This window comes from Chiloscyllium plagiosum, unplaced genomic scaffold (assembly GCF_037043375.1).
Source record: "Chiloscyllium plagiosum isolate Xiang-an unplaced genomic scaffold, Cpla_swu_hap1 HiC_scaffold_19, whole genome shotgun sequence".
Taxonomy (NCBI): domain Eukaryota; kingdom Metazoa; phylum Chordata; class Chondrichthyes; order Orectolobiformes; family Hemiscylliidae; genus Chiloscyllium; species Chiloscyllium plagiosum.
In genome coordinates, this window is record NW_028270157.1 from 25,974,561 (window position 1) to 25,998,964 (window position 24,404).

General features: G+C 39.1%; 1 protein-coding gene across 3 annotated transcripts in view; it reads right to left on the reverse strand.

Moving 5' to 3' along the window:
* LOC122559738 (protein O-mannosyl-transferase TMTC2) overlaps positions 1 to 24,404 on the reverse strand; it is a 181,199-nt gene that overhangs the window by 32,666 nt on the left and 124,129 nt on the right. For all 3 annotated transcript variants that reach the window (XM_043709687.2, XM_087997148.1, XM_087997149.1), the window contains exons 5-8: positions 14,081 to 14,166; positions 12,941 to 13,125; positions 3,451 to 3,529; positions 1,398 to 1,519 (exon numbers count right to left, since the gene is read on the reverse strand). In XM_043709687.2, coding sequence (XP_043565622.1) covers positions 1,398 to 1,519; positions 3,451 to 3,529; positions 12,941 to 13,125; positions 14,081 to 14,166 — 472 coding nt within the window. The remainder of the gene's footprint in view (positions 1 to 1,397; positions 1,520 to 3,450; positions 3,530 to 12,940; positions 13,126 to 14,080; positions 14,167 to 24,404) is intronic.

Below are 24,404 nucleotides of genomic sequence, written 5' to 3' on the forward strand. Positions count from 1 at the left end.
TTTCTTCAGCAAGTGGACTGATATCACATAGCAGAGTACATGAACATCTATTTATATACATAGATTCAAGATCCCATCATTGAATGTTACATCAATTTGTCTACCACTGTTGGAACAAGATTTTACTATTTTCAGTGTTTTACTGGGTATATTGCCTCATGAAAATGAGTTATTCAATATAGCTGTAGAGGAAAAGCAGACATGCTCATTTTGTTCCTTTAATCGTGTGCTACTCTGACTAATCATGATTTAATGTTGACATGAGTCTAGGAGATATGCAAATTGAACAGAGGTTTCACAAAAATAGTGTCTCCAGAAAGTGAAGTGAAACAGTGTGTCAAACACACAAATATGAAGAGTATTCAAGTTGGAAAGCTTCAGATAATCACTTCATTGTTCAATTACATTTGAAGAATATGATTAGGCACCCAGTCCTGACATAATCCAAGTCAATAAAGGAAATATTCTGGCAGGCGTTGGTGCCAAATAAATACAGAATATAAAAGAGGTAGAAAACAAAAATAAAATAAACAATGAAAATACCTGTTTGCTGCAAAAATCTATTCCCATATCTGGAAAGAGCAATTGCACTTACAAGAATTATGAGCATTCCCAAAACCCGAGGAGATTTTGTTTCTCAAACAAATTGGGAAATCTGAGCTGCTGGCATAAAAATACTTAAAAAGATCAATCACCAGTCATGTGAAATGCAGCATAAGAAGCAGAATACAACTAATTTTAATATAACAGCAAGAGTGTCATGTTGCTGTTGAAACTGAAGCACATTGAAATTGTTGTATCTATTTACAAAAGTCTAACACTTACATTCCCAGTGGAGTTTAGTAATCAAATCAACTGAAGTAATTCCAAAGTGACTTGCCCTGGTAATAGGGTACAACTGTCAGATGGGCAAAGCACATTAGCATCACAGAAGGTTCATACATTATTTTTGTAAATCTGATGAAGTGGGACTTACAAACTGAGTGCACCAATTTCCTTCAATGTCTGTCAGCATAATCTTAAAGTCAATACAGCTAGCACCCAAATGTGCCTGCTGCATTAAACATAGGGAAAATGCTGGTCATAATAATTACTTTTTGTAACAACATTACAAATCAGACATATTGCTATTCAACAAATTATGTTCAATAAATTAAAACAATAATTATAACATGTCAGAAAAAAATATGGTCTTGTATTGATCAAATTTGCTTGAGAAGCATATTGAACATCTTTCAAGTTAAAAAACGTGCTGAAAGTGCGAAAAGTTTAAATAATTATGAAGGTAAGTGCTAAGATCTAATGACTTGCTTTCGTGAATGCACGATTTCACAAGGGACCACTTGTGTAATACGAGTTGTGTAAAGAGCATGAAAAAGATAATACAATGAACTCACAGTGAGTGCCAAAAGCTTTCCATACGTGAGATGGGCAGGGATATGATCAGGCTTGGAATGCAGGGACTCCAGGTACCAGTACTCAGCCTCCGTCAGTTTGTTCAGTCTCATGTATGCTTCACCTGTGGGTACAGATGAAGGTCAAAGCTCACAACGATATGTATCTTTAATGATACTCTCTCATAGCGCAAGAATACCAAGGAAAATTGTTTAAATATGTCCAACTCCTGTGCTTCGTTATAATATGACAAGTTAACAAATGGACAGATTCCACACAACAGAGAAGCCCAGCATACAGTACTTTGATGTCCAGTTTGAGTAATGACCTTTTGGAATTCAACCGTGCTGACTGGAAATAGAAATGAAGCATGTCACCAGCAACAGTACTCCTCCAAAACATTATTCAACCCAAAGAATAATATATTGTAACAGGTAGGAGGCCAGCATCCTCAGAAAAATAGCATTAATCTAACATCACATTCCTGAGGAAACAATGTAACCCTGAGCAGAGAGACAATAGAAATGGATATTTAAGGAATGGTTCCAAGTTAAGATCTACAGGCATATTAGCTCGGATTTTCCATTGGCCAGACTGTCATTATTCTAGTGCATATGGGAGGTGCGTATGGAGAACTTGTAGAATCCTTCATCGTAGCAGACTCTGAAGGAATTGCCCAGGAATTTGAATTTTTCTCTGGGTAATTCCTCAAAGCCTGGAACTCTCCAAGTATTTTGAATTAAATTGGAGATTTTGGAGGGTTCCAATGAAATTCAGTGAAATAGTTGTTGAAGAAATGTTGCACTATTAAATGAGTAGTCTAACTCCAGAATAAGTATTTAATTGTCTTCATATTGCACCTCCTAGTACATGCCCATCTACACCTCCCCAAAACCATTTACAGACCCCAGACCCTGACTGGATAATACCTGGGGACCCAACACACCAGCCGCCAAGTTACCCCACCCCAAGACCTGACATAGGACCCAAGACTCAACTCAGGAAGCTAACACCCCTGCCCTGATCAATACCTGAACCTCCCCCCTACACCTGATATCGGAACTAACCCCTGACACCTCCCACTTCTCCCCCTCACAACCACTAACTCGATCCACTTGCTGCCAGACCCTGCCTGATCACCCTTCCTCTGCCTTCATTGAGAGTTCTGCATTATGGAACATCTCTCAGAATGGAAGTACAGTTGCATATTTCTGATGGAACATTGAGTGGAATCTATTTTCAGAAATGCAGAGCTCTCTTCTTTTGTTAAAAAGAAGGGCTGGATTGGCAATCCGTAAGAGATTGCTACTCCTCAGAAAATCCAGCCCATAACGTTTGTTTTTAAGTATTGGAGATGCTCATACTATATTTTCAATCCTATAGAGTATTCATAATTTAGTATTTTGTCTAAGCTTGATTAGGGAGATATTCGTCACAATAGCAAATTTAACATCTTACTATTATTAGTTTTTTGTTTATCCCTACTCAAACAAAATTGAATAGCTTAAGGTAACACATTATGGTACAATAATATAAGCTCAGTGACATGATAATAAGTTTACAATATACTTTGACTCATCTTTCGACTGTAATAAGCACATTTGTAGATTGCAACTCTGAACAAGCAATAATGTCTCTGCAGTGGTACTTGTACCACCACATGTCTCCAACACAGGATCAACTTAAGTTTCTGTTTAACAAGCACTTTTAATGTGGTACTTTGACTAATATAACAAGAATTAATTTTCACTTAATAAGCATCATATGTTGTACACTACACTATCATTTTTTAAATTACCTAACTTTTGACTTTGAGCTTAATTTTGATTGAAAGATTCATCAGCTTAGTGTTTATATGAAGCTTTTGACTGGAGCCAGTTCCACAAGATGATATATAATTACTGGGCTAGTTAATTCAGAAGAGCTGCTTTACAGTATTTGATTAAAAAGATGACATTATTACAGACCCATTGGGCCAAACATACCCTTATAAAACACAAACACACTTCTTTACATGTGGCAGTGTGATTGCAAGACATGTGTTGGTACACTCACCCATCATGTTGTATAAGCTCTGTGGTGCAAACTGTTTTGGCATCTTCTGTATTGCTTCCTTATAAACAACTAATGCATCCTACATTGAAAAGAAACAGTGATTTGTAATTCAAATTTTATTAAACATTAAAATTCTATGAAAATACAAGTCCTTTTTGTTTTCAACAGAGAGATGCAAAGCATTAATTTAATATGTCAGCCATGTCCTTTCTACCATGTAGAAATCATATTTTTCTTTTCTGTAATCAGCTCCAATGCCGAAAGAAGATTGTTGAATTTCCTTTTATTTTAAATTGCCAGTCTCTTTTTTTTAATTCATTTTTGAGATGTGGGCTTTGCTGACTGGCCAGCATTTATTGCCTGTCCCTAATTGCCCTTGAGAAGGTTTTAGTCAGCTGCCAATTTGACCGCTGCAGTCCACTTTTTATTATACTCTCTTTATTTCTCTTCTTTAATATGTCAACTCCCCTCTAAAACTTATGTGTTCCAAACACACAATCATTACCATCTAGAAGAAAACGAGGCATGGGAATACAAGCACATGCGAGTTTCTCTCCAAGCCACTCACCGCCCTGAATTGGAATTATATTGTTGCTCCTTTAAATGTTGCTAGGCCAAAATCCTGGAACTCTCTCCCGAAGGCAACGTGAGTCCACCCACCCCAAATGAACTGCAGTGGTTCAAGAAAGTAGCACACCATCACCTTCTGAGGAGCACCTAGGGATGGGCAATAAATGCCCCATCTCATGAATAATTTTTTTAAAAATCAGCCTGGGTTGCAATTGTATTATCCATGTAACTTCTAACGTAAGCACATTGTTTTCTGTTTCATGTCCATTTCTACTACTTTCAGCATTCAGGTAGCTCTGGAATTTTTCATCCTGTGCTGTGGGAATGTACATTGTGCTTGAACTTGAACTACCTCTCCTTTAAAGACAATTGATTATTTGTGTAAGGAGAAGATAATTCTTAGCATTCTGTATGATGAACATACTGTGGAAGAAAGTAATTAACAAGCTCAAAAAAGCAACATTTTGTATAGAGACTCTGATCGCTCATTAGTCTCCTATTGTACATCTGCCAATTTCATTTCTATTGAGATTTAGTGTTATAAAAACACAAGTACTACGGATAGAAATATGAAATAAAAACAGAAAGGGAAGAGCAGTGTAGAATAGGTTGCATTGTGAGCAAAAAATAAATTGAAAGAAGGCCATGTTAATCATGCTTGTACCTCAAAGTAACATCCAGGGCTTTGGAGTTTGAGGACAGAGAGATGAAAAAGCAAGTGTTGTATTTCCTGTATTTTTACAGAAAGATATCCAGTATGTTTGGCTGGATTGAGGAATAGATCAGTGTGTCCTAATGGGACCGATCCCTTCATATTACTAAAATGGAACATGAGGGAATTTGTGATTGTGCAGAATGTGGCGACAATGAAGGAATATTATCTATATCTGAGGCAGCTGAGTTAGTTGATGAGAATACAGAGGATCCTCTTGTAGTTCTGCAACCACAGAAGGGGTGAAAGCAGAGTTGTGGGAAAAGGCTGTATGCAATGAAAGACATCTATCTAACACAATACTGGAAGAATTCCCAGTTAAGGAAAAAGGAAGACAGAACAGAAATCAGAGTTATCGTTTCAGGTCGAGTGACCCTTCCTCTGTTCTATTTGGCATGACTTTTTAAAGGCCATTTATAGGCTATCGGCATCTCAGGCTAGGCCAAAATATTTACCGATCATAAATTGCCCAGAGGCAAGTTAAGAAGCAACCATGTTGCAGTGGATTCAGAGTTATATATAGACCAGATAAAAAAAACAGTAGATTTCCTTCCCTAGAGAATATTAGCAAACTAATTTTTTTTTCTCAATGAGGAACAGCGATCACACAGTTACTGTTGGGCTAGAGTTTTACTCCAGATTTTTAATTGAATTGTGACCAGCTGTTATGGTGGGATTTGAATCCATGTCCCCAGAACATTAAGAGTATCCCACTGCCTCCCTGGAAGTGCCAGGAGCTATTGGAAGTATCATGTGAGTCTGGCTAAAATGGTCTAAAATCTGGAAATTTGTTTGTATAGCTACAAGACACTAAAATGCTGGGTGTTTTTCCAGAAGTGACCAGACCATTAACCAAATAGTTGGTTGAAAAGCAACTTTGGAAAGCTACACCACTGTCATGAACCCAGGGAAAGGCCACATTGCTGATGATAATATCAGAGATTAAATTTAAAGATGGAAATTGTCATCAAACAGACTCTTGACCTACCCTCGGAAACAGCATATCGTGGAACCATGTAGCTAAGTACTGTCATACTGTCAGCTGAAGAGGGGATACCAGTGTGCAAAGTGTGCATTTTTTGCATCAACTATTTTGTGTCAAAGTTAGCTTTTTATTTGAAATGTTATCATATTTGCTTATTAATTCAGGCGTAATTTGCATTTGAGCTGATTTGTGTGAAGATAAAATTTACAAAAAGTGAAATCTTAAAGGTAACTTAGTAATTTTGGAATAAAATAATAAATGTGGTTAGTTTGGTTTTTCACTGCCCGTAAGGATTATAACTGGGCAGATGTGAGATGGAGAGGTACAGAGGTTTAGGGCCAGAATAAAATCTCAGGACCTAGATTTCTTCTCTCAGAGAGTCATTCATCTTTGGAATGCACTTCCGCAGACAGCAGCGGAGATTGGGTCATTGAATATGTTCAATACTGTGTTAGATAGCTGTTTCATGAGAGAGTTATGGATTATGAGAAAGAGGCAGAAAAGTGGAGCAATGGCCATATAAAGACCTGCCATGATCTCATTGTTAAGTGGAGCAGGCTCGTTGGACCAGATGGCTTATTCCTGCTCTGATTGCTTCTGATTTTATGATCCATTGACTGCTGAATGCCCAGCTGCCAATGGGTGGAGTGAAGTAATTGGTGAATGTGTAAAAGATCAGATTTTCAGGAATGCAGTGTTCTTTAACTGTTGTAGAGCTGGAACAGATTGCAGAACGAAGAAGGTGAAAGCCCATGTAGACAATACACAGCTCGAACATTTTAAATTAAATACGCTGCTGAAGCAAAAAACAAGTTAACAAGCACATGTGGTGACGGGTAGGTGGACCTACAGCATGCTGAGATATCGACATTGGAGATTTGGATCAAGTCAAGTTTATTGAGGGTGAAAGGTTAGCTTAGAGACAGGTGGGATAGTTGAAAATTATAAGCTGTAAATTCACCTAATAGTCAGGCATAATGTTTGAATCATGGATTCATGCCTAAACCAGGATTTGAATACTGAATTTACTCAAATGGGAAATGATGAATTATCAGGAGTGTTGAAAGATTATTTTTAATTTTGTCCTCAATGAGCACCAAGTCATTAGTTGGGAAACCTGGATCATTTTGAAATTCACATTTCAGTTGAATTTAAGCAGTAAGCTGCCAACTCCTAACTGGCATCCCGTCCAGCTCACGGGTTTTAGTTGACTGGAAATCAATACACCTCTGCACAGAAAGAGCCTGCAGGCAAAAGCCGCTGGGCTAGCGTTATTCCTGAGGTGAATATTGCAGACTAAGTTCCTATCAGGCCATTGTTGCATGAAAGGTTCCATATTAGCAATCTTAACTTTTCCAACTCTTCATAACTCTAGTTTATCAGTCCTGATAACAATCCGATAAACCCTCTCTGCAAAACTTTCCTTCCTTTATGTTTTCTCTGACCATCTTTCCTGGAGCTTAAAATTGTGCACAACATGTTTGGATTATTCTCCTTGGTACAGAGAAGTTTAAGAGATAATGAAATCAAGGACTTCAAAGTTGAAAGAAGCATTGATGGAGGAGATAGAGGAACAGTATACCCACTGGCAAATGGATCAATAGTCAGACATCACAAATTTAAGAGCAGAATTTTGGTCCTGTGACAAGTAGCACAATTCAAGAATGCTCCCAGTTTGTCACACCTGCCTTGAGAGAAAGATTCTCACCAGTCCTGGTTGTGACACATAGGTGGCAGGTGAGGGGTATAATTGGGTCTGCTGATCCTAGACACACATCAGAAATTGCCACAGGGGTTGCTGTTGGTGGAGGTGGGCTGTTTAAAGTGCACAGTTTCATTCTCTGGGACTTCATCAAAGTTGTTTCCCTAATTTTTAGGCCCTCACTGCTTACATCTCATCACCTGTCAAATGCAGCAAATCCTTTTATAATATCTTTTGGTCAATTAAACTATGAACTTAGAAGTTCCTACTCCCATATCCTTTGCTGCAATGATTATAAGCTGTGGACATCAGCCAAACACTAATGGTAGAGCAACAGTCCCATAATGCAATGACAACAGCTACTGCAAGAAAGATTTTTTCAACTCTCATTGACAGGTTTAATAGATTGGCATTCTACAAAATATTCCAGCTTGCTGTATCTGCTTTGGAAGAAAATGCCTCATCAGACCTGATTTCTTCTCCAGGGTGGAGAGTGTAGGATGAAGTTGGGCCTACCAACCCAAGATGTAAATCAGATGCTGCCCTAAAGTTGTGTGACTCCGAGTTAAGGCCCTTGTGAAGACAAAGATTATTTGAATGTAGCGCTGAATTCAAATGACCCTGATCAAATTTATTGATACGTGAACTGTGCCCTAACATCCTTTCCCTATCAGCAAAAGCTCTCAAAAATGGGGCCTGGTGTCACCCATCAGTTAAGATCTGTGCAGTCTCCAGGTTTTTGAAATCATTGGCAAAAGAACAAGAGCATTCTAACTGAAAAAGTGTGGAAGCTCATTCCATAAATAATTTTAAAATGAAATTGGATGATACTTGATGATAAGGAACTAACAAAGCATTGCTTAAAGAGCCAGGGTGTGCAACTAAGAAAGATTGCTTCTGAAGTGAGATGATGGACCAATTGGACCCCTTTTACAATGATGAACCTTCCCACCCCACCCCCCCAATAATTTTTGTCAGCATGTAACTATCACTTCTCAGTTGAAATGCTGTGTAGTGATACCTTCAGTAAAGGCACTGAAACTTTATCCACTGCTTCCTTAACTGTGTATTTAATTTTTGATTGATTGCTTAAAGATATTTATGCAGGATAATCCAGATAAGCTCAGGAATTGGATCCTGCTGCAACACAGGAGACAGACATTGCATAACACAGGAGAACAAGGCGCAAGAGATACCAGTTTGAGACAGATATTTGCTTTAATCAGTGCAAGCCAGTAGAACAAAGTTGTACTGCTAGCTGCCAGCTATTTTTCTCAAGCATAGCAGAGTTCTGTGTCTAATATAAAAATCAATGCCCACCCAACAAGTAAAATTCTTTAATACATTTACATTATTGAAAATGTTAGAGTAGAAAGAAAATCGCTCAATAGTTAATGTGACACATAACATTTGGAAGTTAACCATCTGCATAAATCCTGGCACTCTTTTTTTTAATTTATTAGCTTGCTCTCCTTGTTAAATCTCCATCCAAAGTATTGGAATAATCATACACGAGTAACCATTCCATTGATATCGAATTACATAGTTACTTTAACAATCTTGGAATAGGTGAAAGGTCAGGCTAATCAGCCAAGTTGCAACTTTAATGCTGACTTGAGCAAGTTATGACAGCAATTTGTTTTTTTGGGTTGAGAGGGGATGATCTCTGTAACATCCAGAAAGATTGCCAGTAAGCTATACATCTTCAATAACTTTTTGTGGCATTCACCATCAAAAGGTCTGCTCTAGACAAATATCAGACATATTCCTCCATGCACATTCCATGCTGTACCATGAATTTTGGTGTCAGACTTCAGGCCAAAAAATTGGTAATTGGTTATATCACTTAGGAAACAAAATTTATTTCATGAGAATGTTTTATGAATACTATTGGCTCCTTATCTAAATTGAAAATATAAAATCTTCATATTAATAAATATTTTATCATTTTTAAAGCTGTGGTGCTTTAATATTTTGCAATTGGACCATATGAACCTGGATTTCAAACTGATATCTAGCATGTGATTAAAAAAGATTAATTGTGCCAATTATGGGCCAAAATCTTATTGAAATGTTGGGGATCTTGAGTCCTGGCTACAAAGCCCATGGAGTCATAGCATCATACAGTGCAGAAACAGACCCTTCAGTCCAACTCACCCATGCCAACCAAGATTCTCAAACTAAATTAATCCCATTTGTCTGGCCCATATCCTTCTAAACCTTTTCCATTCCAAATGTCTCTTAAATATTGTAACTGCACATGCATCTACCGCTTCCTCTTGCAGTTCATTCCACATATGAACCACCCTCTATGTGATATTTGTGTGAAAAAGTCACCCCTCAGGTCCCTTTCAAATCTTTCTCCTGTCACCTTAGAATTACCCCCTCTAGTTTTGAATCCCTTCACCTCAGGGGAAAAGAACACCTTGTTTTCACCTTATCTCTGCCCCTCATGATTTTATAAACCTCTATAAGGTCATCCCTCAACAACCTATGCTCCAGTGAAAAAAGTCCCAGTTTATCCAGTCTCTCCTTATTACTCAAACCCTCCAATCCTGGTAACAAATTTGTAAATATTTTCTGCATCTTTTCTAATTGAATAATATTCTTCCTATAGCAGGGCGACCAGAGGTATACACAGTACTCTAAAAGTGGCCTCAGCAACATCCTGTATCCCAACTCCTAAACTCCACAGTCTGAGAAATTAAGGCAAGCATTCCAAACAGCTTCTGTCTAGCTGTGTTGAGCTGTGACACAACTTTTAATGAACTATGTACCTCAATCACAAGGTCTCTCTGTTCTGCAACACTCCTTAGAGCCCTACATTTACTGTGCAAGTCCTGCTCTTGCTTGTCTTACCAAATTGCAACACCTCATATTCATCTAAATTAAAGTCCATCTGCACTCCTTGTCCTATTGGTCAAATTGATCAAAATCCTTTTGCAATCTTAGATAACTTTCCTCATGGCGACTATACCATCAGTTGTGGTGTCATCCACGAAATTACTAGCATTTCTTCCTATATTCTCATCCAAATCATTTATATGAATGACAAACAACAATGGACCCACACCGATCCCTGCAGAACACCACCTGCTGCAGGCTTCCAGTCTGAAAAAAACAACATTCCACCACCAGCTTCTGTCTCCTAATGTCAAGCCAACTTTGTAGCCAATTGGCAAGCTCTCCCTGAATCCCAGATTTTCTCTACATCTCCCAAGGAAGGCCACCAGTGGCTATTCAGGGAGTGAAAGCCCTGCCCTGCGATACCCGCCAAAAGAGAAGTCAGGCACACTTTGCACTCAGCAACATCATGGAGGAAGCTGTGGCTGTATCTATCAGATTCCTAGGATCACCAAGGACACAGGACAAAGTAAATGATACCAAAAGTAGGGAGGAATCAGATTTCTCAAGTTGGGAGTCAAGAAGAGAGGGGTCAGAATGACTGGAAACAGGGGGCTGGCATATAATTTCCAGTTGGCATCCTACCCAATGTCTAGTCCCTCAATCAGGAACTGAGTGTATTTGTTCAAGGATAGTCACCCCTTATACAATGTGATAAGCTAGCCACAGGGTAGCAGCTACCAGGAAGACAGCATGTTGACATGCCCATCTCAAGCAGCGTGGGTCCTTGCAATGTGGGCCGAGGTCCTCAAATGGTTCCTGATTAGCAATTTAAGAGTCTTAATTGACAGTGGAGTGAAAATTTTGACCATGGGCCTTCTTGCTCAGAGCTAAGTCTGGTGGTGTTAAGGTTTGTGTAGGCCATCACACTGCTTAATTAAATGCCATTTCTACCTTCAAGCGGACGCCCTCAAGATGCTGAAAATTCCACCCTGTGTGTGAGTTTGAGTGATATATTTAAATATTTCAGGTAATGATAAAATTAAAATATAAGGCTGAATTTTATGTTTTTTTGTCTAAGTGTACAATTCATTAAGTATCATCATGAGTCTTTCTCAGTTAGGCCTCTGAAGTTTTCTTATGTTATTGGCCCAAGCGTGTTCCTTATCCAAGAACCCACCCCTATGGCGTCCCTCTTGACTGATACTAAGCCATTCGCCATAAGCAGAAGAACTCGTCACTGCTCAGCTATCCTTGAGTGGACCAATATCACTTGCATTTACGCCATCCTGTGGACCCAGGCAAGCACTGTCAGCCCAAAGTTGCTCTGCAAAGTCCATGACTTTTCCCCAGACTTGGCAGTTAAGGGGAAATTGGTAACTTGCTTTACAGGCAGGTACCTAAAGGATCCAAAATAGGATGGTGAAATGGAGCTTCTCACAGAGTTCAAGGGTACACCTAATCAGGTCCTGGTGATTTATCCACTTTTATGCAATTGAAGACATCCAGCACCTCCTCCTCTATAACATGGACATTTTTCAAGATGTCATCATCTATTTCCCCATGTTCTATATCTTCCATGTCCTTCTCCATAGTAAACATTGTTGCAAAATACTCATTTAATATCTCCCCCATCTCCTGTGGTTCCATACATCAGCTGCCTTGCTGATCTTTGAGAGGCCCTATTCTCTCCCTAGTTACTCTTTTGTCTTTATTGTATTTATAAAAACCTTTTGGATTATCTTTACCCCTTTTTGCCAAAGCTATCTCATGTCCCCTTTTTGCTTCTGACCATTATATGCCAACTGTTCCCTCATTCATTCTCACCCAGCCAACACCCTGCTCTCCTAACCCTGAATGGTCACTGCAATGTCTATTCACTTGCTCAGGACACCTTAACACCTTTCCCAGATCAACACTAGTACTAGCAGCTGTGCCACCCATTCTTAGCAGATTCAATCCTTCTCTTTTCTCTTTTTCCAGAAGGCTCCTAAGAAGGCAGAAAGTGCCAGAACGGATGGTAGGGCAGACCGATATTTGCCCCTGCATGTGAAATGTTCTTGCAGTTGTATTGCACAACTTTCAAATGCTGAAGCATTTGGCAAGTGAATTGGGAAGGTATTACAGAGGCTGGCATGTGTTGATTGCCAGCTTCCAAGAACGTGGGGTGATTGCAGCCCTGAAGCGTGCCCTGATCTGTCGGTGCTGGGTATCCAAGATGGCGGAGCAAGCAGCAAGCTGAAAATGCTTGGTGTCCCGCTTTGATTTTCATCTCAGGAGTTCTCAGCATCTGTTTTCCTTGCTGCAAGTGGTATGATAGGAAGCTACATATTAATGAGGCAAGATGTGCAGTTAATGAGGCCAATAACAAGCAATAATCCCTGTTAATAGGTATCTCACTGTTTCCCAGCAAGAATCTCCACACGACTTCTGTAACTTAGTCATAAAATACAGCTAGTTATCCCGACATTGAGAAAGACCTCACTGGACATTTCATGTGATTCTCCCAGATTCCTCACTATAGACCATATCAGTCAGGGACCTATAATATTCCACACATAATTCAGCCATTTTCTTCTTCAATGATTGAATAGTCTTGAATGATTGAATGGCCTGCTCCTCTTGGAACATACTTTACATGTTCACTGTTACCATTGTACTTTTAATCTATTCCTACCTCATGCTGTCCTTGTTCATGTAGGAGTTTGCCTAAGTTGTATAAGCAGCTCGTTACTGAACTCCTGTGGGTATGAGGGTCTTTGAGATTTTCGTCTGAGATGTCAGCACATATAACAAAGGTTCTCTTGGCTTCTTCTAACTTGCCCTGGTTCATTAAAATAATCCCAGTGTTCAGATAGGCAGCTGCAAGAAAAGGAGTAAATAACTGTCAGAAATGTTAATTGAGCAAAAACATTCTGTTCTCTATGCTTGCGCATATCAATTGACATTTTTCACTAAAGTTTGGAATTTCTTTTACCAAGCATTGGCAAAGGTACCATTGATTACGAGAATATCAATGTACACATAAAAGGCAAATTAAAAGGCTCAATTATTGGAGCACTCAGAATTATGTTGAACATCTGAAAAGACTGGGCAACCTGCAGACCTGATTTACAAATCATGTTTAAGACTGGGAAAATATTTACATTATTATCTTGTGCTTATGTACATCTAACAACTGCTGTTTCCCAAAACAGATGGGTAACTAATCTAATTCCTGGATTTACCAAAGCTACTATCCTCTTTCTAGGGAAGTCTTGCTTCTGTAATGTTCATGGCTCAAGCTCTTCACTGCACTGAGAGGTGTGGCACAACCAACTGGTGTACAACGCACCCTGTGCTATTAACCATCAGATGGAATAAATATCTTAAAATAATTAAGCCTCTCCATTTAAAATGTGGTTTCTGCCTGGCCTTGCGTTGTTTTGAGTGCTGTGTGGATTTTCAGCAGGAAAACATGAAAGAGTTAAAAATCAGAAAATTGGAACACCAGAACTATTCCCATATATAAAAAAAATTGACAGCAAAAACTATTTTCAGCTACAAGAGCAGAAACTGGAGCAAAATCAGGCTTTCATCACTGTTGTGAAATCAAGCTTTCATCGCTATTACTGCAAAGAGGAATAACCATAAATTACAATACTGACACATTAATTGGTTCATCATAATGAGTGTTGACCAACTTACATTTGGTTTGTTTTAAATTAATGCCCTAGATCTGGATAGTGTGGTTGTTTTGTTAAACAATACAGCTCATTAGCTATTTTCAAATGCAAAAGTCTGTTAATGTTTTCAACAGCGATAGGTGGTTACTTACATGCCAGGGTAGGCCTGCTACCAATTGCCAATTTATAGTAATGTAAGGCCTCTGAGAACCGGTCATTTTCCTGTAGAAGCAGCCCTCTGACAAATAAAAAAAATTGTAGAAATAGTTGGTACAAAGATCAAGTCATTTATGATTAACAGAATACTTAGGGAATGAATGCATCACTTGGAGAAGGGCAGGATTAAAAGAAGGACTACCACCAAAATACATGCAAAGAAAATATTCCTGGTACAGTGCAAAACTGACAACAGCAGGGTGTTGTTTTATCAACCTGGGGTTATCAAGCTCAGCAACAGAAACACACTGCCTAATGATCTTTGCAAAGGTTTATCTCAGGAGAGTTGGAAAGCTGATTCTTCTTACTGTTCCTGTGTCATGTTAGTCCACATGTCCCTGTGGTGCAAGGTCATAATTGTCAGCAATGCCCAAAGTCATACGGATGTGCATTTGTCTTCAGTAGCACAGGCCTCAGAATTGTTATCTGTTTCCCTCTTCCTTTGATATTCACTTGTCCCACTGTTTTTGTACAGGTGCAATTCAGGCAAAATGAGATTCTAACTGCAACTAGACAGGATCTTCATTGAGATTTACATTAAACAGGGATCAGCATAGATTATGCCTATTGCAGACACTAACAGGAGAACCTAGCACCAATAATCTGGATCTAGTGTGGCTAAAGAAAGTTAACTATTTTTATATTTTATCTTGTAACAAATTTATTGATGGTTGGGAAAGCCTTGAAAGGGGAAAAAAACACAAAATAAATAGCCATTGTCATTTTAGTACAGACCGTTCTAATAAGAGTTCAGATCATCCTACAATATCTGGGCATCCTCATTCCTATAACATGATTTCTACTGGTCATTACAAATATTTTGTTGCTATAGCATCTGTTTTATTTACAGATTAACACTTATCCGCGAGATTTGTCAATTAGCATCAAAATGTCTGGGTCATCTCATTGTTATAGCAGTTATCTTTACCTCATCCCGTGGTAATCTCATTCACACAGCAACATGACCAATGTTGATATGAAATAAACCTAATCTGTTATCTTAAAGTTTATTCAATTTTCAAACTAATATAGCAATACACAATACATTAATTCTTAAAAATAAAAATAAAGTTCAAAACTCTTGTGCATGCAATAACCAGGCTTCCTCTAGCTCATGTGCAAGTTCCGGAATCAAGCTGTCAAGTGCATTTGTATCAAAAGTAGGAAACAGTTGCTGGAAGTAAGCTTTCAACTTATACTATCCTGCTATTCAGTTTTACAGAATGGAAGTCAGTTTATCAAAGTCACTCACAAGGACTTTAATTAAGCAACCAACATCCTGTAAAACAGGTACATTGATTTGGACTGGATAATGTGAACATCAAGTTAGTTGACATGTTCCAATCTACTCAGTGGAGGTGTTTTTTAACTTTAAAGGCAGGTGTCCATCACCAAACTGATGAGAAAACAGACATGCAAAATCAGCACCAGCATCATAACCTGGAGAACTAGTTTGAGGACAATGCATGTAAATGTCAAACAAGTGATTGGCAATGTTCCAGTGGATAAACGTCCTATACCAGAGATATCAAGTTACTTGCCTCCCCACAGATTCTGATTTATCTCTAAATGCTTCCAGCATGCTCACTTTCTATTGTAGATATCCATCAACTATAGGGTAAGTAAAGGATTGCATTGAATTGAATTGAATTTATTGTCACATGCACCAAGGCACAGTGAAAAGCTTTTGTCTTGTGAACAATACAGGCAGATCACAGAGTTAAATAGCATAGATAAGTAAATAATAGGTAAACAGCGGCAAAAACCAAAACACAGGTACAGGTGAATGCTAAGAGTTTCTGAGAAACCAGATGATGTTGAAACTTTACACCTCTAATTGAGTGTAATAGACAAGAGGGAGAGATTAACTGAATTACTCTTACTGTTTTCTTCTTTCATGTGTAACAGTGTATTTTTTTATTTTTGTTTCTTATTTTCTTTTCTCTTTGAAAAGATGGTTTCTTAAATAAACATCCCTTGTGAAGAGCTATTTAAAATGATTCACAAAAAATCTTTAGGGTTGTTACAAAGCAGTGTTTATTATTGCATTTAAAACCTAGTAGACTGGTTTGCGATACACATTTACACACAGAATCATGCAAGGAAGAAAAAAGGAAAAAAAGAGGAGTTACAAGTGGCAAATTGCTTAAGATCAAAACCATCAGAATTAGTTCTCATGAAATAAATACCTGGAAATCAATGTCCAGGTAAAATTCTACCAATTTGCTGTGTTTAGAATTATCCATGTACAGGCTCTGAATCAGTTGGACTGCTTGTGACTGTGTAACACTTGTAAACTAGGAATTGGTTCACTCCTCTGCTGAAGCACAGGTTTCTTTCAAAAAATCAGACTTTTCAGAAATATTGTGATCAGAGGCAGGTATTTAGCAAGTGTGGAGCTACTTTCTCTTCTGTTGTTTCAAACAGACTGATGAATAAAAGACAAATCTACCAAGATATATCAGAATGGGAGTCAGTTAATTAATATCAATTAATATCACTTAAGTAAGGCACTAAGCTAATAAGTTGAATTTGATTTTCCTTTGTTATAAAACATTGAATTTTATAGCAAATTACTATGAAATAATTTGCATGAAGTCACTGAATGGGATTTGATAGTCTCCTTTGTCCAGAACTGCCTGAGGTAGCACGACATCTACTAACCATTTGTGTTCTCTTGGCTGCAATGTTCACATAATGTAAGGAGTGTTGCAGTCCAAAAGTTGATGAGCTGACCTTTGTTCTGATAATTACTGGACATCCCGGGAAGTAGTGTACTTGCTCTTTCTGTGTTTGATAACTTTCATTTTAATACATGGCAAGCGTCCTTTTTTTTAAGAAAGAATGTACATGAAATATATAACTTCTTAACAGCAAAAAACTTAGAATATCTCTATTGCTGCCATTTGGGCATTACAATAGAATTCCCCATCACTAGAGTATAATCTCTGGTCAGAACAATGTTATGAATGTACACATACGTTAGTGATTAGTTAAGTTGCTCAACATGCCAGCAGGTGGAATTCCTAGTAACTGCAGATTTATTACTGAGAGCTGAAACACATGCTTGTTAGTTCTATTAGCGACTCATGACTATTATTCCTTGCAGGAATGGGAAATCTGATAGTCTTTCTGGGATCAAAGCAGCTCCAAGATGACAGATCTGGCAAAGATAAGTTGGAGACAAGTTAGCTTCAGTGACAAACTTGGTGATCAAACATTTGAGCCAGATAGGTTCATTGCATCCAAGGCATTGTTTGAAATTGACCAGCCTTATTACTTCCCTTTAAGGATTTGAATACATCTATAATAGGGAATGGAATTTTTCATGCTTCTCTACAAATCATGGATTGAATTTACATTTTGTTTTGGCTAAGTCGAAGTCGCATTGAGACTTTTGGAGGGAATGCTGCCATAAGGCCTATTAATTTCACATCCAATTCTGGCCCCATCTTTTCACATACTGTTCTGGAAACAACTCTCCAATCAGCCGATACACAGGAGTTCACTAGCATCCTGTGTGACCATGTCTTCTCTAAACTTAAGTTGTGCATCCAGACAAATACTGTCACTCAGGAACTGCCCTACACCATTTGCCACTGACATGGCAGATATTGGGAAACTGAAATCTCAATTTACAGGCAGAATCTTAGAAGTTCTGCTGGATGAGGTAGTGCAAAGACAGGACGTCCTCTTCTTCAGGACTAGGAGTGGTGACCATAACACTAGATTACACGGGCATGCCAGCATGGTCTGAAGATGCCCATAGTCCTAGCCATCAGGTAAAATGCCCAGCATTGTAGGAAGATGGTCAATGATCTTCTCCACTCCACTTAAGTCTTACTATCTTCTCTCTGCTACATCATACCCACTCTAATTCTGCTACTGGACTCACCCCAAGCAAAGCCCTTGTCCAGCATTTGCCTGCCTGCACGTCTTCCCTCACCCACCCCAATTCCCAACACCAATGACCCAGCATTTTCTCAACACTGCCAACTTGCCCGCTCAGGATACTTCCCCACTTGCATCGAAAGTAACAGATGTAACAGAATCCTTTAAAATAATCAAATACTTGCTTTTTCAAAGGGGCCCCCACTAATCCCTTGAAGGAATGATGTGCATGTGCAAGTTTGACTCATGCTGTAATGCTTAATCCTGAAATGTTCAAGGGAATGCTTTAGGTAATACATTAAATCAAAGGTCCTTCTGCCTATTTCAGTGGTTAAGTTGAATATTTTTTTTAAAGTGTTGCATAGTTTGGAGATGAACAAGGAATTATTCCATTTTTCTGAACAGCATTTGCCTCTCAACCAAAAACAGAGGATCATGAGGTTGGGTAGAAGCATCAAGAAATACCGAGCTTGCTGCATAGCTCCCTTAACGATAATAGTAGGGAAAATTTAATGTTCAAGTTGCATTACATTTCACCCAGTCTGATGATGTCACAGATTGTCATAGTTTCACACATTTTTGCTGGAAAGAAAGCAAACTAATACAAGGTTCTGATGGAGACAGAGGTGTCATCCTTGGACTAACTGGTCAATGTATCTTGTACTTATTGTTATAATGCAATAAACTGCATATTAGCAGGTCAGGCAGCATCCTCAGATGCTGCCTGACCTGCTGTGCTTCTCCAGCAACACTCTAATCTTGATGCTGATCTCCAGCATCTGCAGTCCTCACTTTCGCCTAAACTACATATTATGAAAGACTTTCGTTAAGACAATGGTGGTGCACCTTCCATCAGTGTTAAATAAACAGACCCTTAGACTCAGCATAGAAAAAGGATTGGTGACAGCAACACATTCCCAAGTCACCACTGTTTGTGCTGCAACGTAGACATACCCTCAGGCCAAACTGTTGCAAAGTTGCTCCTCCATACCAGTGGTCTGGGTATGTGGTCCCCTCCTACACAGGCAACAACTACATCTGCCAATAGGGCTGCCATTCTTCTAAAGCTGCAGACACAGGAACATGCCTACTGTTCTCGTAATTGGAAGGTGTTTGGCCAATTAGGAGGCAACCTCCTGGAAGATCACACCAACTGGTATATTGGCAATAAAAGTCAGTTGCAAGTTCTTTAGATACTGCCTAAGATGTGTAAAATGTTTGCTGTGTTTCACAAGTGAAAACAAGTAATTTTCCATCAAAGGTCTTAGAGTGTTTCTGAAAGATATAATAAGGTGCTTATATAAATTTCACTCCACATTTTTTTCATGTTCAAATTGCTTCTCCTAAAAGTAAATCTAAATATTTCCCTCAACTGCTGAAAAGCTTCCTGCTGAAAACTTCAGGAACAAGAGTTGGGGGAAGGGGATGCAAAGAAAGCTACAGTAAATAGGTCTGCATTTCTGTACTTTCACATTTTTGCTTTTCTTTCTGTAGGACATTCTGTGATGCTTCGTGACAAGAACTTTAAAGAAGAGTTTTTTTAAAAAAACTACACATGCACAACACTGCGTTTTAATACAGGCAGTGAGTTGTGCATCCTTTTTGAAAAAAATTAACACTTCGTTGAGAAATGTACAAACTACACCCAGTGAAATCATTTAGAGGATGAAAGGCAGCATGGGCTGACGATTGTCATGTTAAATTATTACAATGTTTAAAGTTGGGCAGTGTTTATAATATGGGATCTGTGTATTTAACTCTCATTATTTATAGTGACATGAAAGAGTTGAATCGTTCAGTTTTTTTTGTGTTGATTTGGTTTCTGCAAACCACAAGGTACTGATGTCACTGCAAACTAAAATCTAAATTAATGTGTATACATCCATTTGTATAAAAGCTCCTGTGTGAATGCCCCGCCAACATGAAACCCCCTTTAAAAATGCTTAACTGCTCAAAAACATGAAGATCACAGACTAACATATTTAACCCATAATGTCACATTTCAATATGTCTACTAAAGAAACGTATAGCTGGATAACTGTGTACAACTTCATGATCTGGAAGAGTTGCCTTTATCAACTTAGAACCCAAAGTCAAAGAAATGACTAATGCAGATTATAAAATTGTGGGTTTACAAGTAGTGAATGGTGAATTCACAAAGTCAACAATGACAGATGCAGGAAGGCAAGTGGTATTTATAGGCAGTGGGATGAGTGTTCACAGACACAAATGAAAGTGTCTGAAGTCAGTAAGGCAGGAGTGTCCATACAGAAAGAAGAATGAGTGTTCATAGATAGAGAGCAAAGAAATGTCTACATAAAGAGAGGTAAGGATTTACCAAAAGCAGTGTCAGTACTCCACAGAGATGAAAAGTGTCTATATTCTGAAGAGTTACTGTTGACAGACAGAGAATATATAGACAGAGTTTTCTCTGTATGATTCTGATATGTCATTTTTCATGGATGGAACACTATGCCAGTTAATTATTTTGGCAGTTCTAATATATTAATGATTGTTGAAATAAGTTATTGAAATCGTTAAGGTACCAGACAATGTGTTCAAATGATTATGCAAATTTGCACTACATCAGTGTTCCTCACATTAACATGTTATCACATTGAAAAAAAATTCTAAATCATCGATAGACAAATTATCATTCTAAATAAAGAAATGTTACTCTAGTAATTTAAAAATAAATAAATATTCCTGTACTATTGCACAATAGGAGTAAAAGTCTACTGTAAAGTGTAACATTTTTAAAAAAAATTTCCAGACGAATATTGCCTGAAGCTCTTATTATCTGTTACAATTCCATACCTTTCTTCATACCTTCATGGGATATGGCAAGGTAAGCTCCTAATTATCATACCTAATGAATTGAAGTGGAGTGATGAACTGCTGTAGTCCATTTGATGCAAATAAACCAAAGTGCTGTTAGGGAAGAAGTTCCAGCATTTTAAAACACATAATTATGAAAAAGTGATGTTTCACTTTTCAGTCAGGACTGTTATGTGACTTGAAGATTTAAAAATATAAGCTATAAGTATTAAGTTGGCCTGGAGCAGTATTTCGTACAGCAATAAAACGGTGCTATTTTCTGGGTCTGTAGATCGGAAGGAGCAAAATGGCCTTCAGTAGAGTGTTATGCTCTTAGAGTCACAGAGTCATAGAGATGTACAGCATGGAAACAGACCCTTCGGTCCAACCCATCCATGCCGACCAGATATCCCAACCCAATCTAGTCCCACCTGCCAGCTCCCGGCCCATATCGCTCCAAACCCTTCCTATTCATATACCTATCCAAATGCCTCTTAAATGTTGCAATTGTACCAGCCTCCACCACATCCTCTGGCAGCTCATTCCATACACGCACCACCCTCTGTGTGAAAACATTGCCCCTTAGGTCTCTTTTATATCTTTCCCCTCTCACCCTAAACCTATGCCCTCTAGTTCTGGACTCCCAGTCCCCAGGGAAAAGACTTTGTCTATTTATCCTGTCCATGCCCCTCATAATTTTGTAACCCTCTATAAGGTCACCCCTCAGCCTCCGACGCTGCAGGGAAAACAGCCCCAGCCTGTTCAGCCTCTCATTGTAGCTCAGATCCTTCAACCATGGCAACATCCTTGTAAATCTTTTCTGAACCCTTTCAAGTTTCACAACATCTTTCCAATAGGAAGGAGACCAGAATTGCAAACAATATTCCAACAGTGGCCTAACCAATGTCCTGCACAGCCGCAACATGACCTCCCAACTCCTGTACTCAATACTCTGACCAATAAAGGAAAGCATACCAAACGCCTTCTTCACTATCCTATCTACCTGCGACTCCACTTTCAAGGAGCAATGAACTTGCACTCCAAGGTCTCTTTGTTCAGCAACACTCCCTAGAACCTTACCATTAAGTGTATAAGTCCTGCTAAGATTTGCTTTCCCAAAATGCAGCACCTCGCATTTATCTGAATTAAACTCCATCTGCCACTTCTCAGCCCATTGGCCCATCTGGTCCAGATCCTGTTGTAAGCTGAGGTAACCCTCTTCGCTGTCCACTACACCTCCAATTTTGGTGTCATCTGCAAACTTACTAACTGTACCTCTTATGCCCGCATCCAAATCATTTATGTAAATGACAAAAAGTAGCGGGCCCAGCACCGATACTTGTGGCACTCCACTGGTCACAGGTCTCCAGTCTGAAAAACAATCCTCCACCACCACCCTCTGTCTTCTACCTTTGAGCCAGTTCTGTATCCAAATGGCTAGTTCTCCCTGTATTCCATGAGATCTAACCTTGCTAATCAGTCTCCCATGGCGAACCTTGTCCATATAGATCACGTCTACTGCTCTGCCCTCATCAATCTTCTTTGTTACTTCTTCAAAAAACTCAATCAAGTTCGTGAGACGTGATTTCCCATGCACAAAACCATGTTGACTATCCCGAATCAGTCCTTGCCTTTCCAAATACATGTACATCCTGGCCCTCAGGATTCCCTCCAACAACTTGCCCACAACCAAGGTCAGGCTCACCGGTCTTTACCGCCATTCTTAAACAGTGGCACCACATTTGCCAACCTCCAGTCTTTCGGCACCTTACCTGTGACTATTGATCTTGTTGATGTCAGAGTATCGAGAGAATTTAAGGGTTACTGAGGATTATATCTGCAATAAATATCGGTGGTTGCGAATCCTGTCAGATCGAATAGATCAGTTGGAATGACAGTTAGAGGCAATGAGGAATTTAGAAGAGCTAGGCATTGTGATGGATGGCAGTTGTAGAAAGGGAGAAAAGCCGCAAACACAGTCAGGTGGATAGCTTCAGTACAAGAAAGGTAGGAGAGGCAGGGAGGTAGTACAGGAGTCTTCTGTGGCTAGCCCCATTTTTGGAAAATATAGGGGGTGATGGACTTTCAGGGGAATGTAGCATGAATATCCATGTTTCTAGCATCAAGACAGGTTTTAATGTAAGGAGGGGTATATCCCGTACAATGCGATCAATTGTTTTAGGGCACTTTCTAGTCATAGTAACAGTCAGATGTTTCTGCAGCCAGCAGCGAAAAATCAGAATGGTACATTGCCTCCCTGGTGCCAGGATCAAGGATGTCTCAGAGAGGGTGCAGATTATTTTCAAAGGGGAGAGGGGCCAGCAGGAGGTCATTGTACACATTGGTAACAACAACACAGGAAGGGGAAAGGATAAGATTCTGAAGGGAGAATACAGAAAGCGAAGCAGGAATTTAAAAAAGGAGTGCCTTGAGGGTAGTAATATTTGGATTACTCTCAGTGGTACAAGCCAGTGAGGGTAAGAATAGGAGGATAGAGCAGATGAATGCATGGCTGAGGAGTTGGTATATGGGAGAAGGCTTCACATTTTTGGATTATTGGAATCTCTTCTGGGGTTGAAGTGATCTGTACAAGAAGGATGCATTTCACCTGAATTGTAAAGGTACTTAATATACTGGCAGGGCTGCTCAGGAGGATTTAAATCACTAAGGTGGGGGGTCATGGGACCTAGGGAGATTCTGAGGAAAGAAATCAATCGAAGACTGGAACAGTTGAGAAAAGAAGCGAGTCAAACAAACAGTTAGAGCAGGCAGGGCCAAAGCAGAGAACAAGGTAAGACTGAAAAATTCAACTGAATTAATTTAAATGCAAGAGGCCTAACAGGGAAGGCAGATGAACTCAGGGAATGGTTAGGAACATGGGACTGGCAATTCATGGCAATAACAGAAACGTGGCTCATGGACAGTACTGGCAGCTTCATGTTCTAGGATACAAATGCTATAGGAAGAATATAAAGGGAGGCAAGGGAGGAGGGGGAATGGCATTTTTGAGAAGGGATGGCATTATAACTGTACTTAGGGAGGATATACCCGGAAATACATGCAAGGAAGTTATTTCAGTGGTACTGAGAAATAAGAAAGGGATGACCATCTTTTTGGGTTGCATTATAGACCCCCTAATAGTCAGTGGGAAACTGAGTAACAAATTTGTAAGAAGATTTCAGTTATCTGTAAGAATAATAGGGTGGTTATGGTAGGGGATTTTAACTTTCCAAACATAGACTGGGACTGTCATACTGTTAAGGGTTTAGATGGAGAGGAATTTGTTAAGAGTGTACAAGACAATTTTCTGATTCAGTATGTGAATGTACCGACTAGAGAAGGTGTAAAATGTGACCTACTCTTGGGAAATAAGGCAGGGAAGGTGACTAAGGTGTCAGTGGGGGAGCACTTTGGGGCCAGTGACCATAATTCTATTTGTTTTAAAATAGTGATGGAAAAGGATAGACCAGATCGAAAAGTGGAAGTTCTAAATTGGAGAAAGGCCAATTTTGCCGGTATTCGGCAAGAACTTTCAAAAGCTGATTGGGGGCA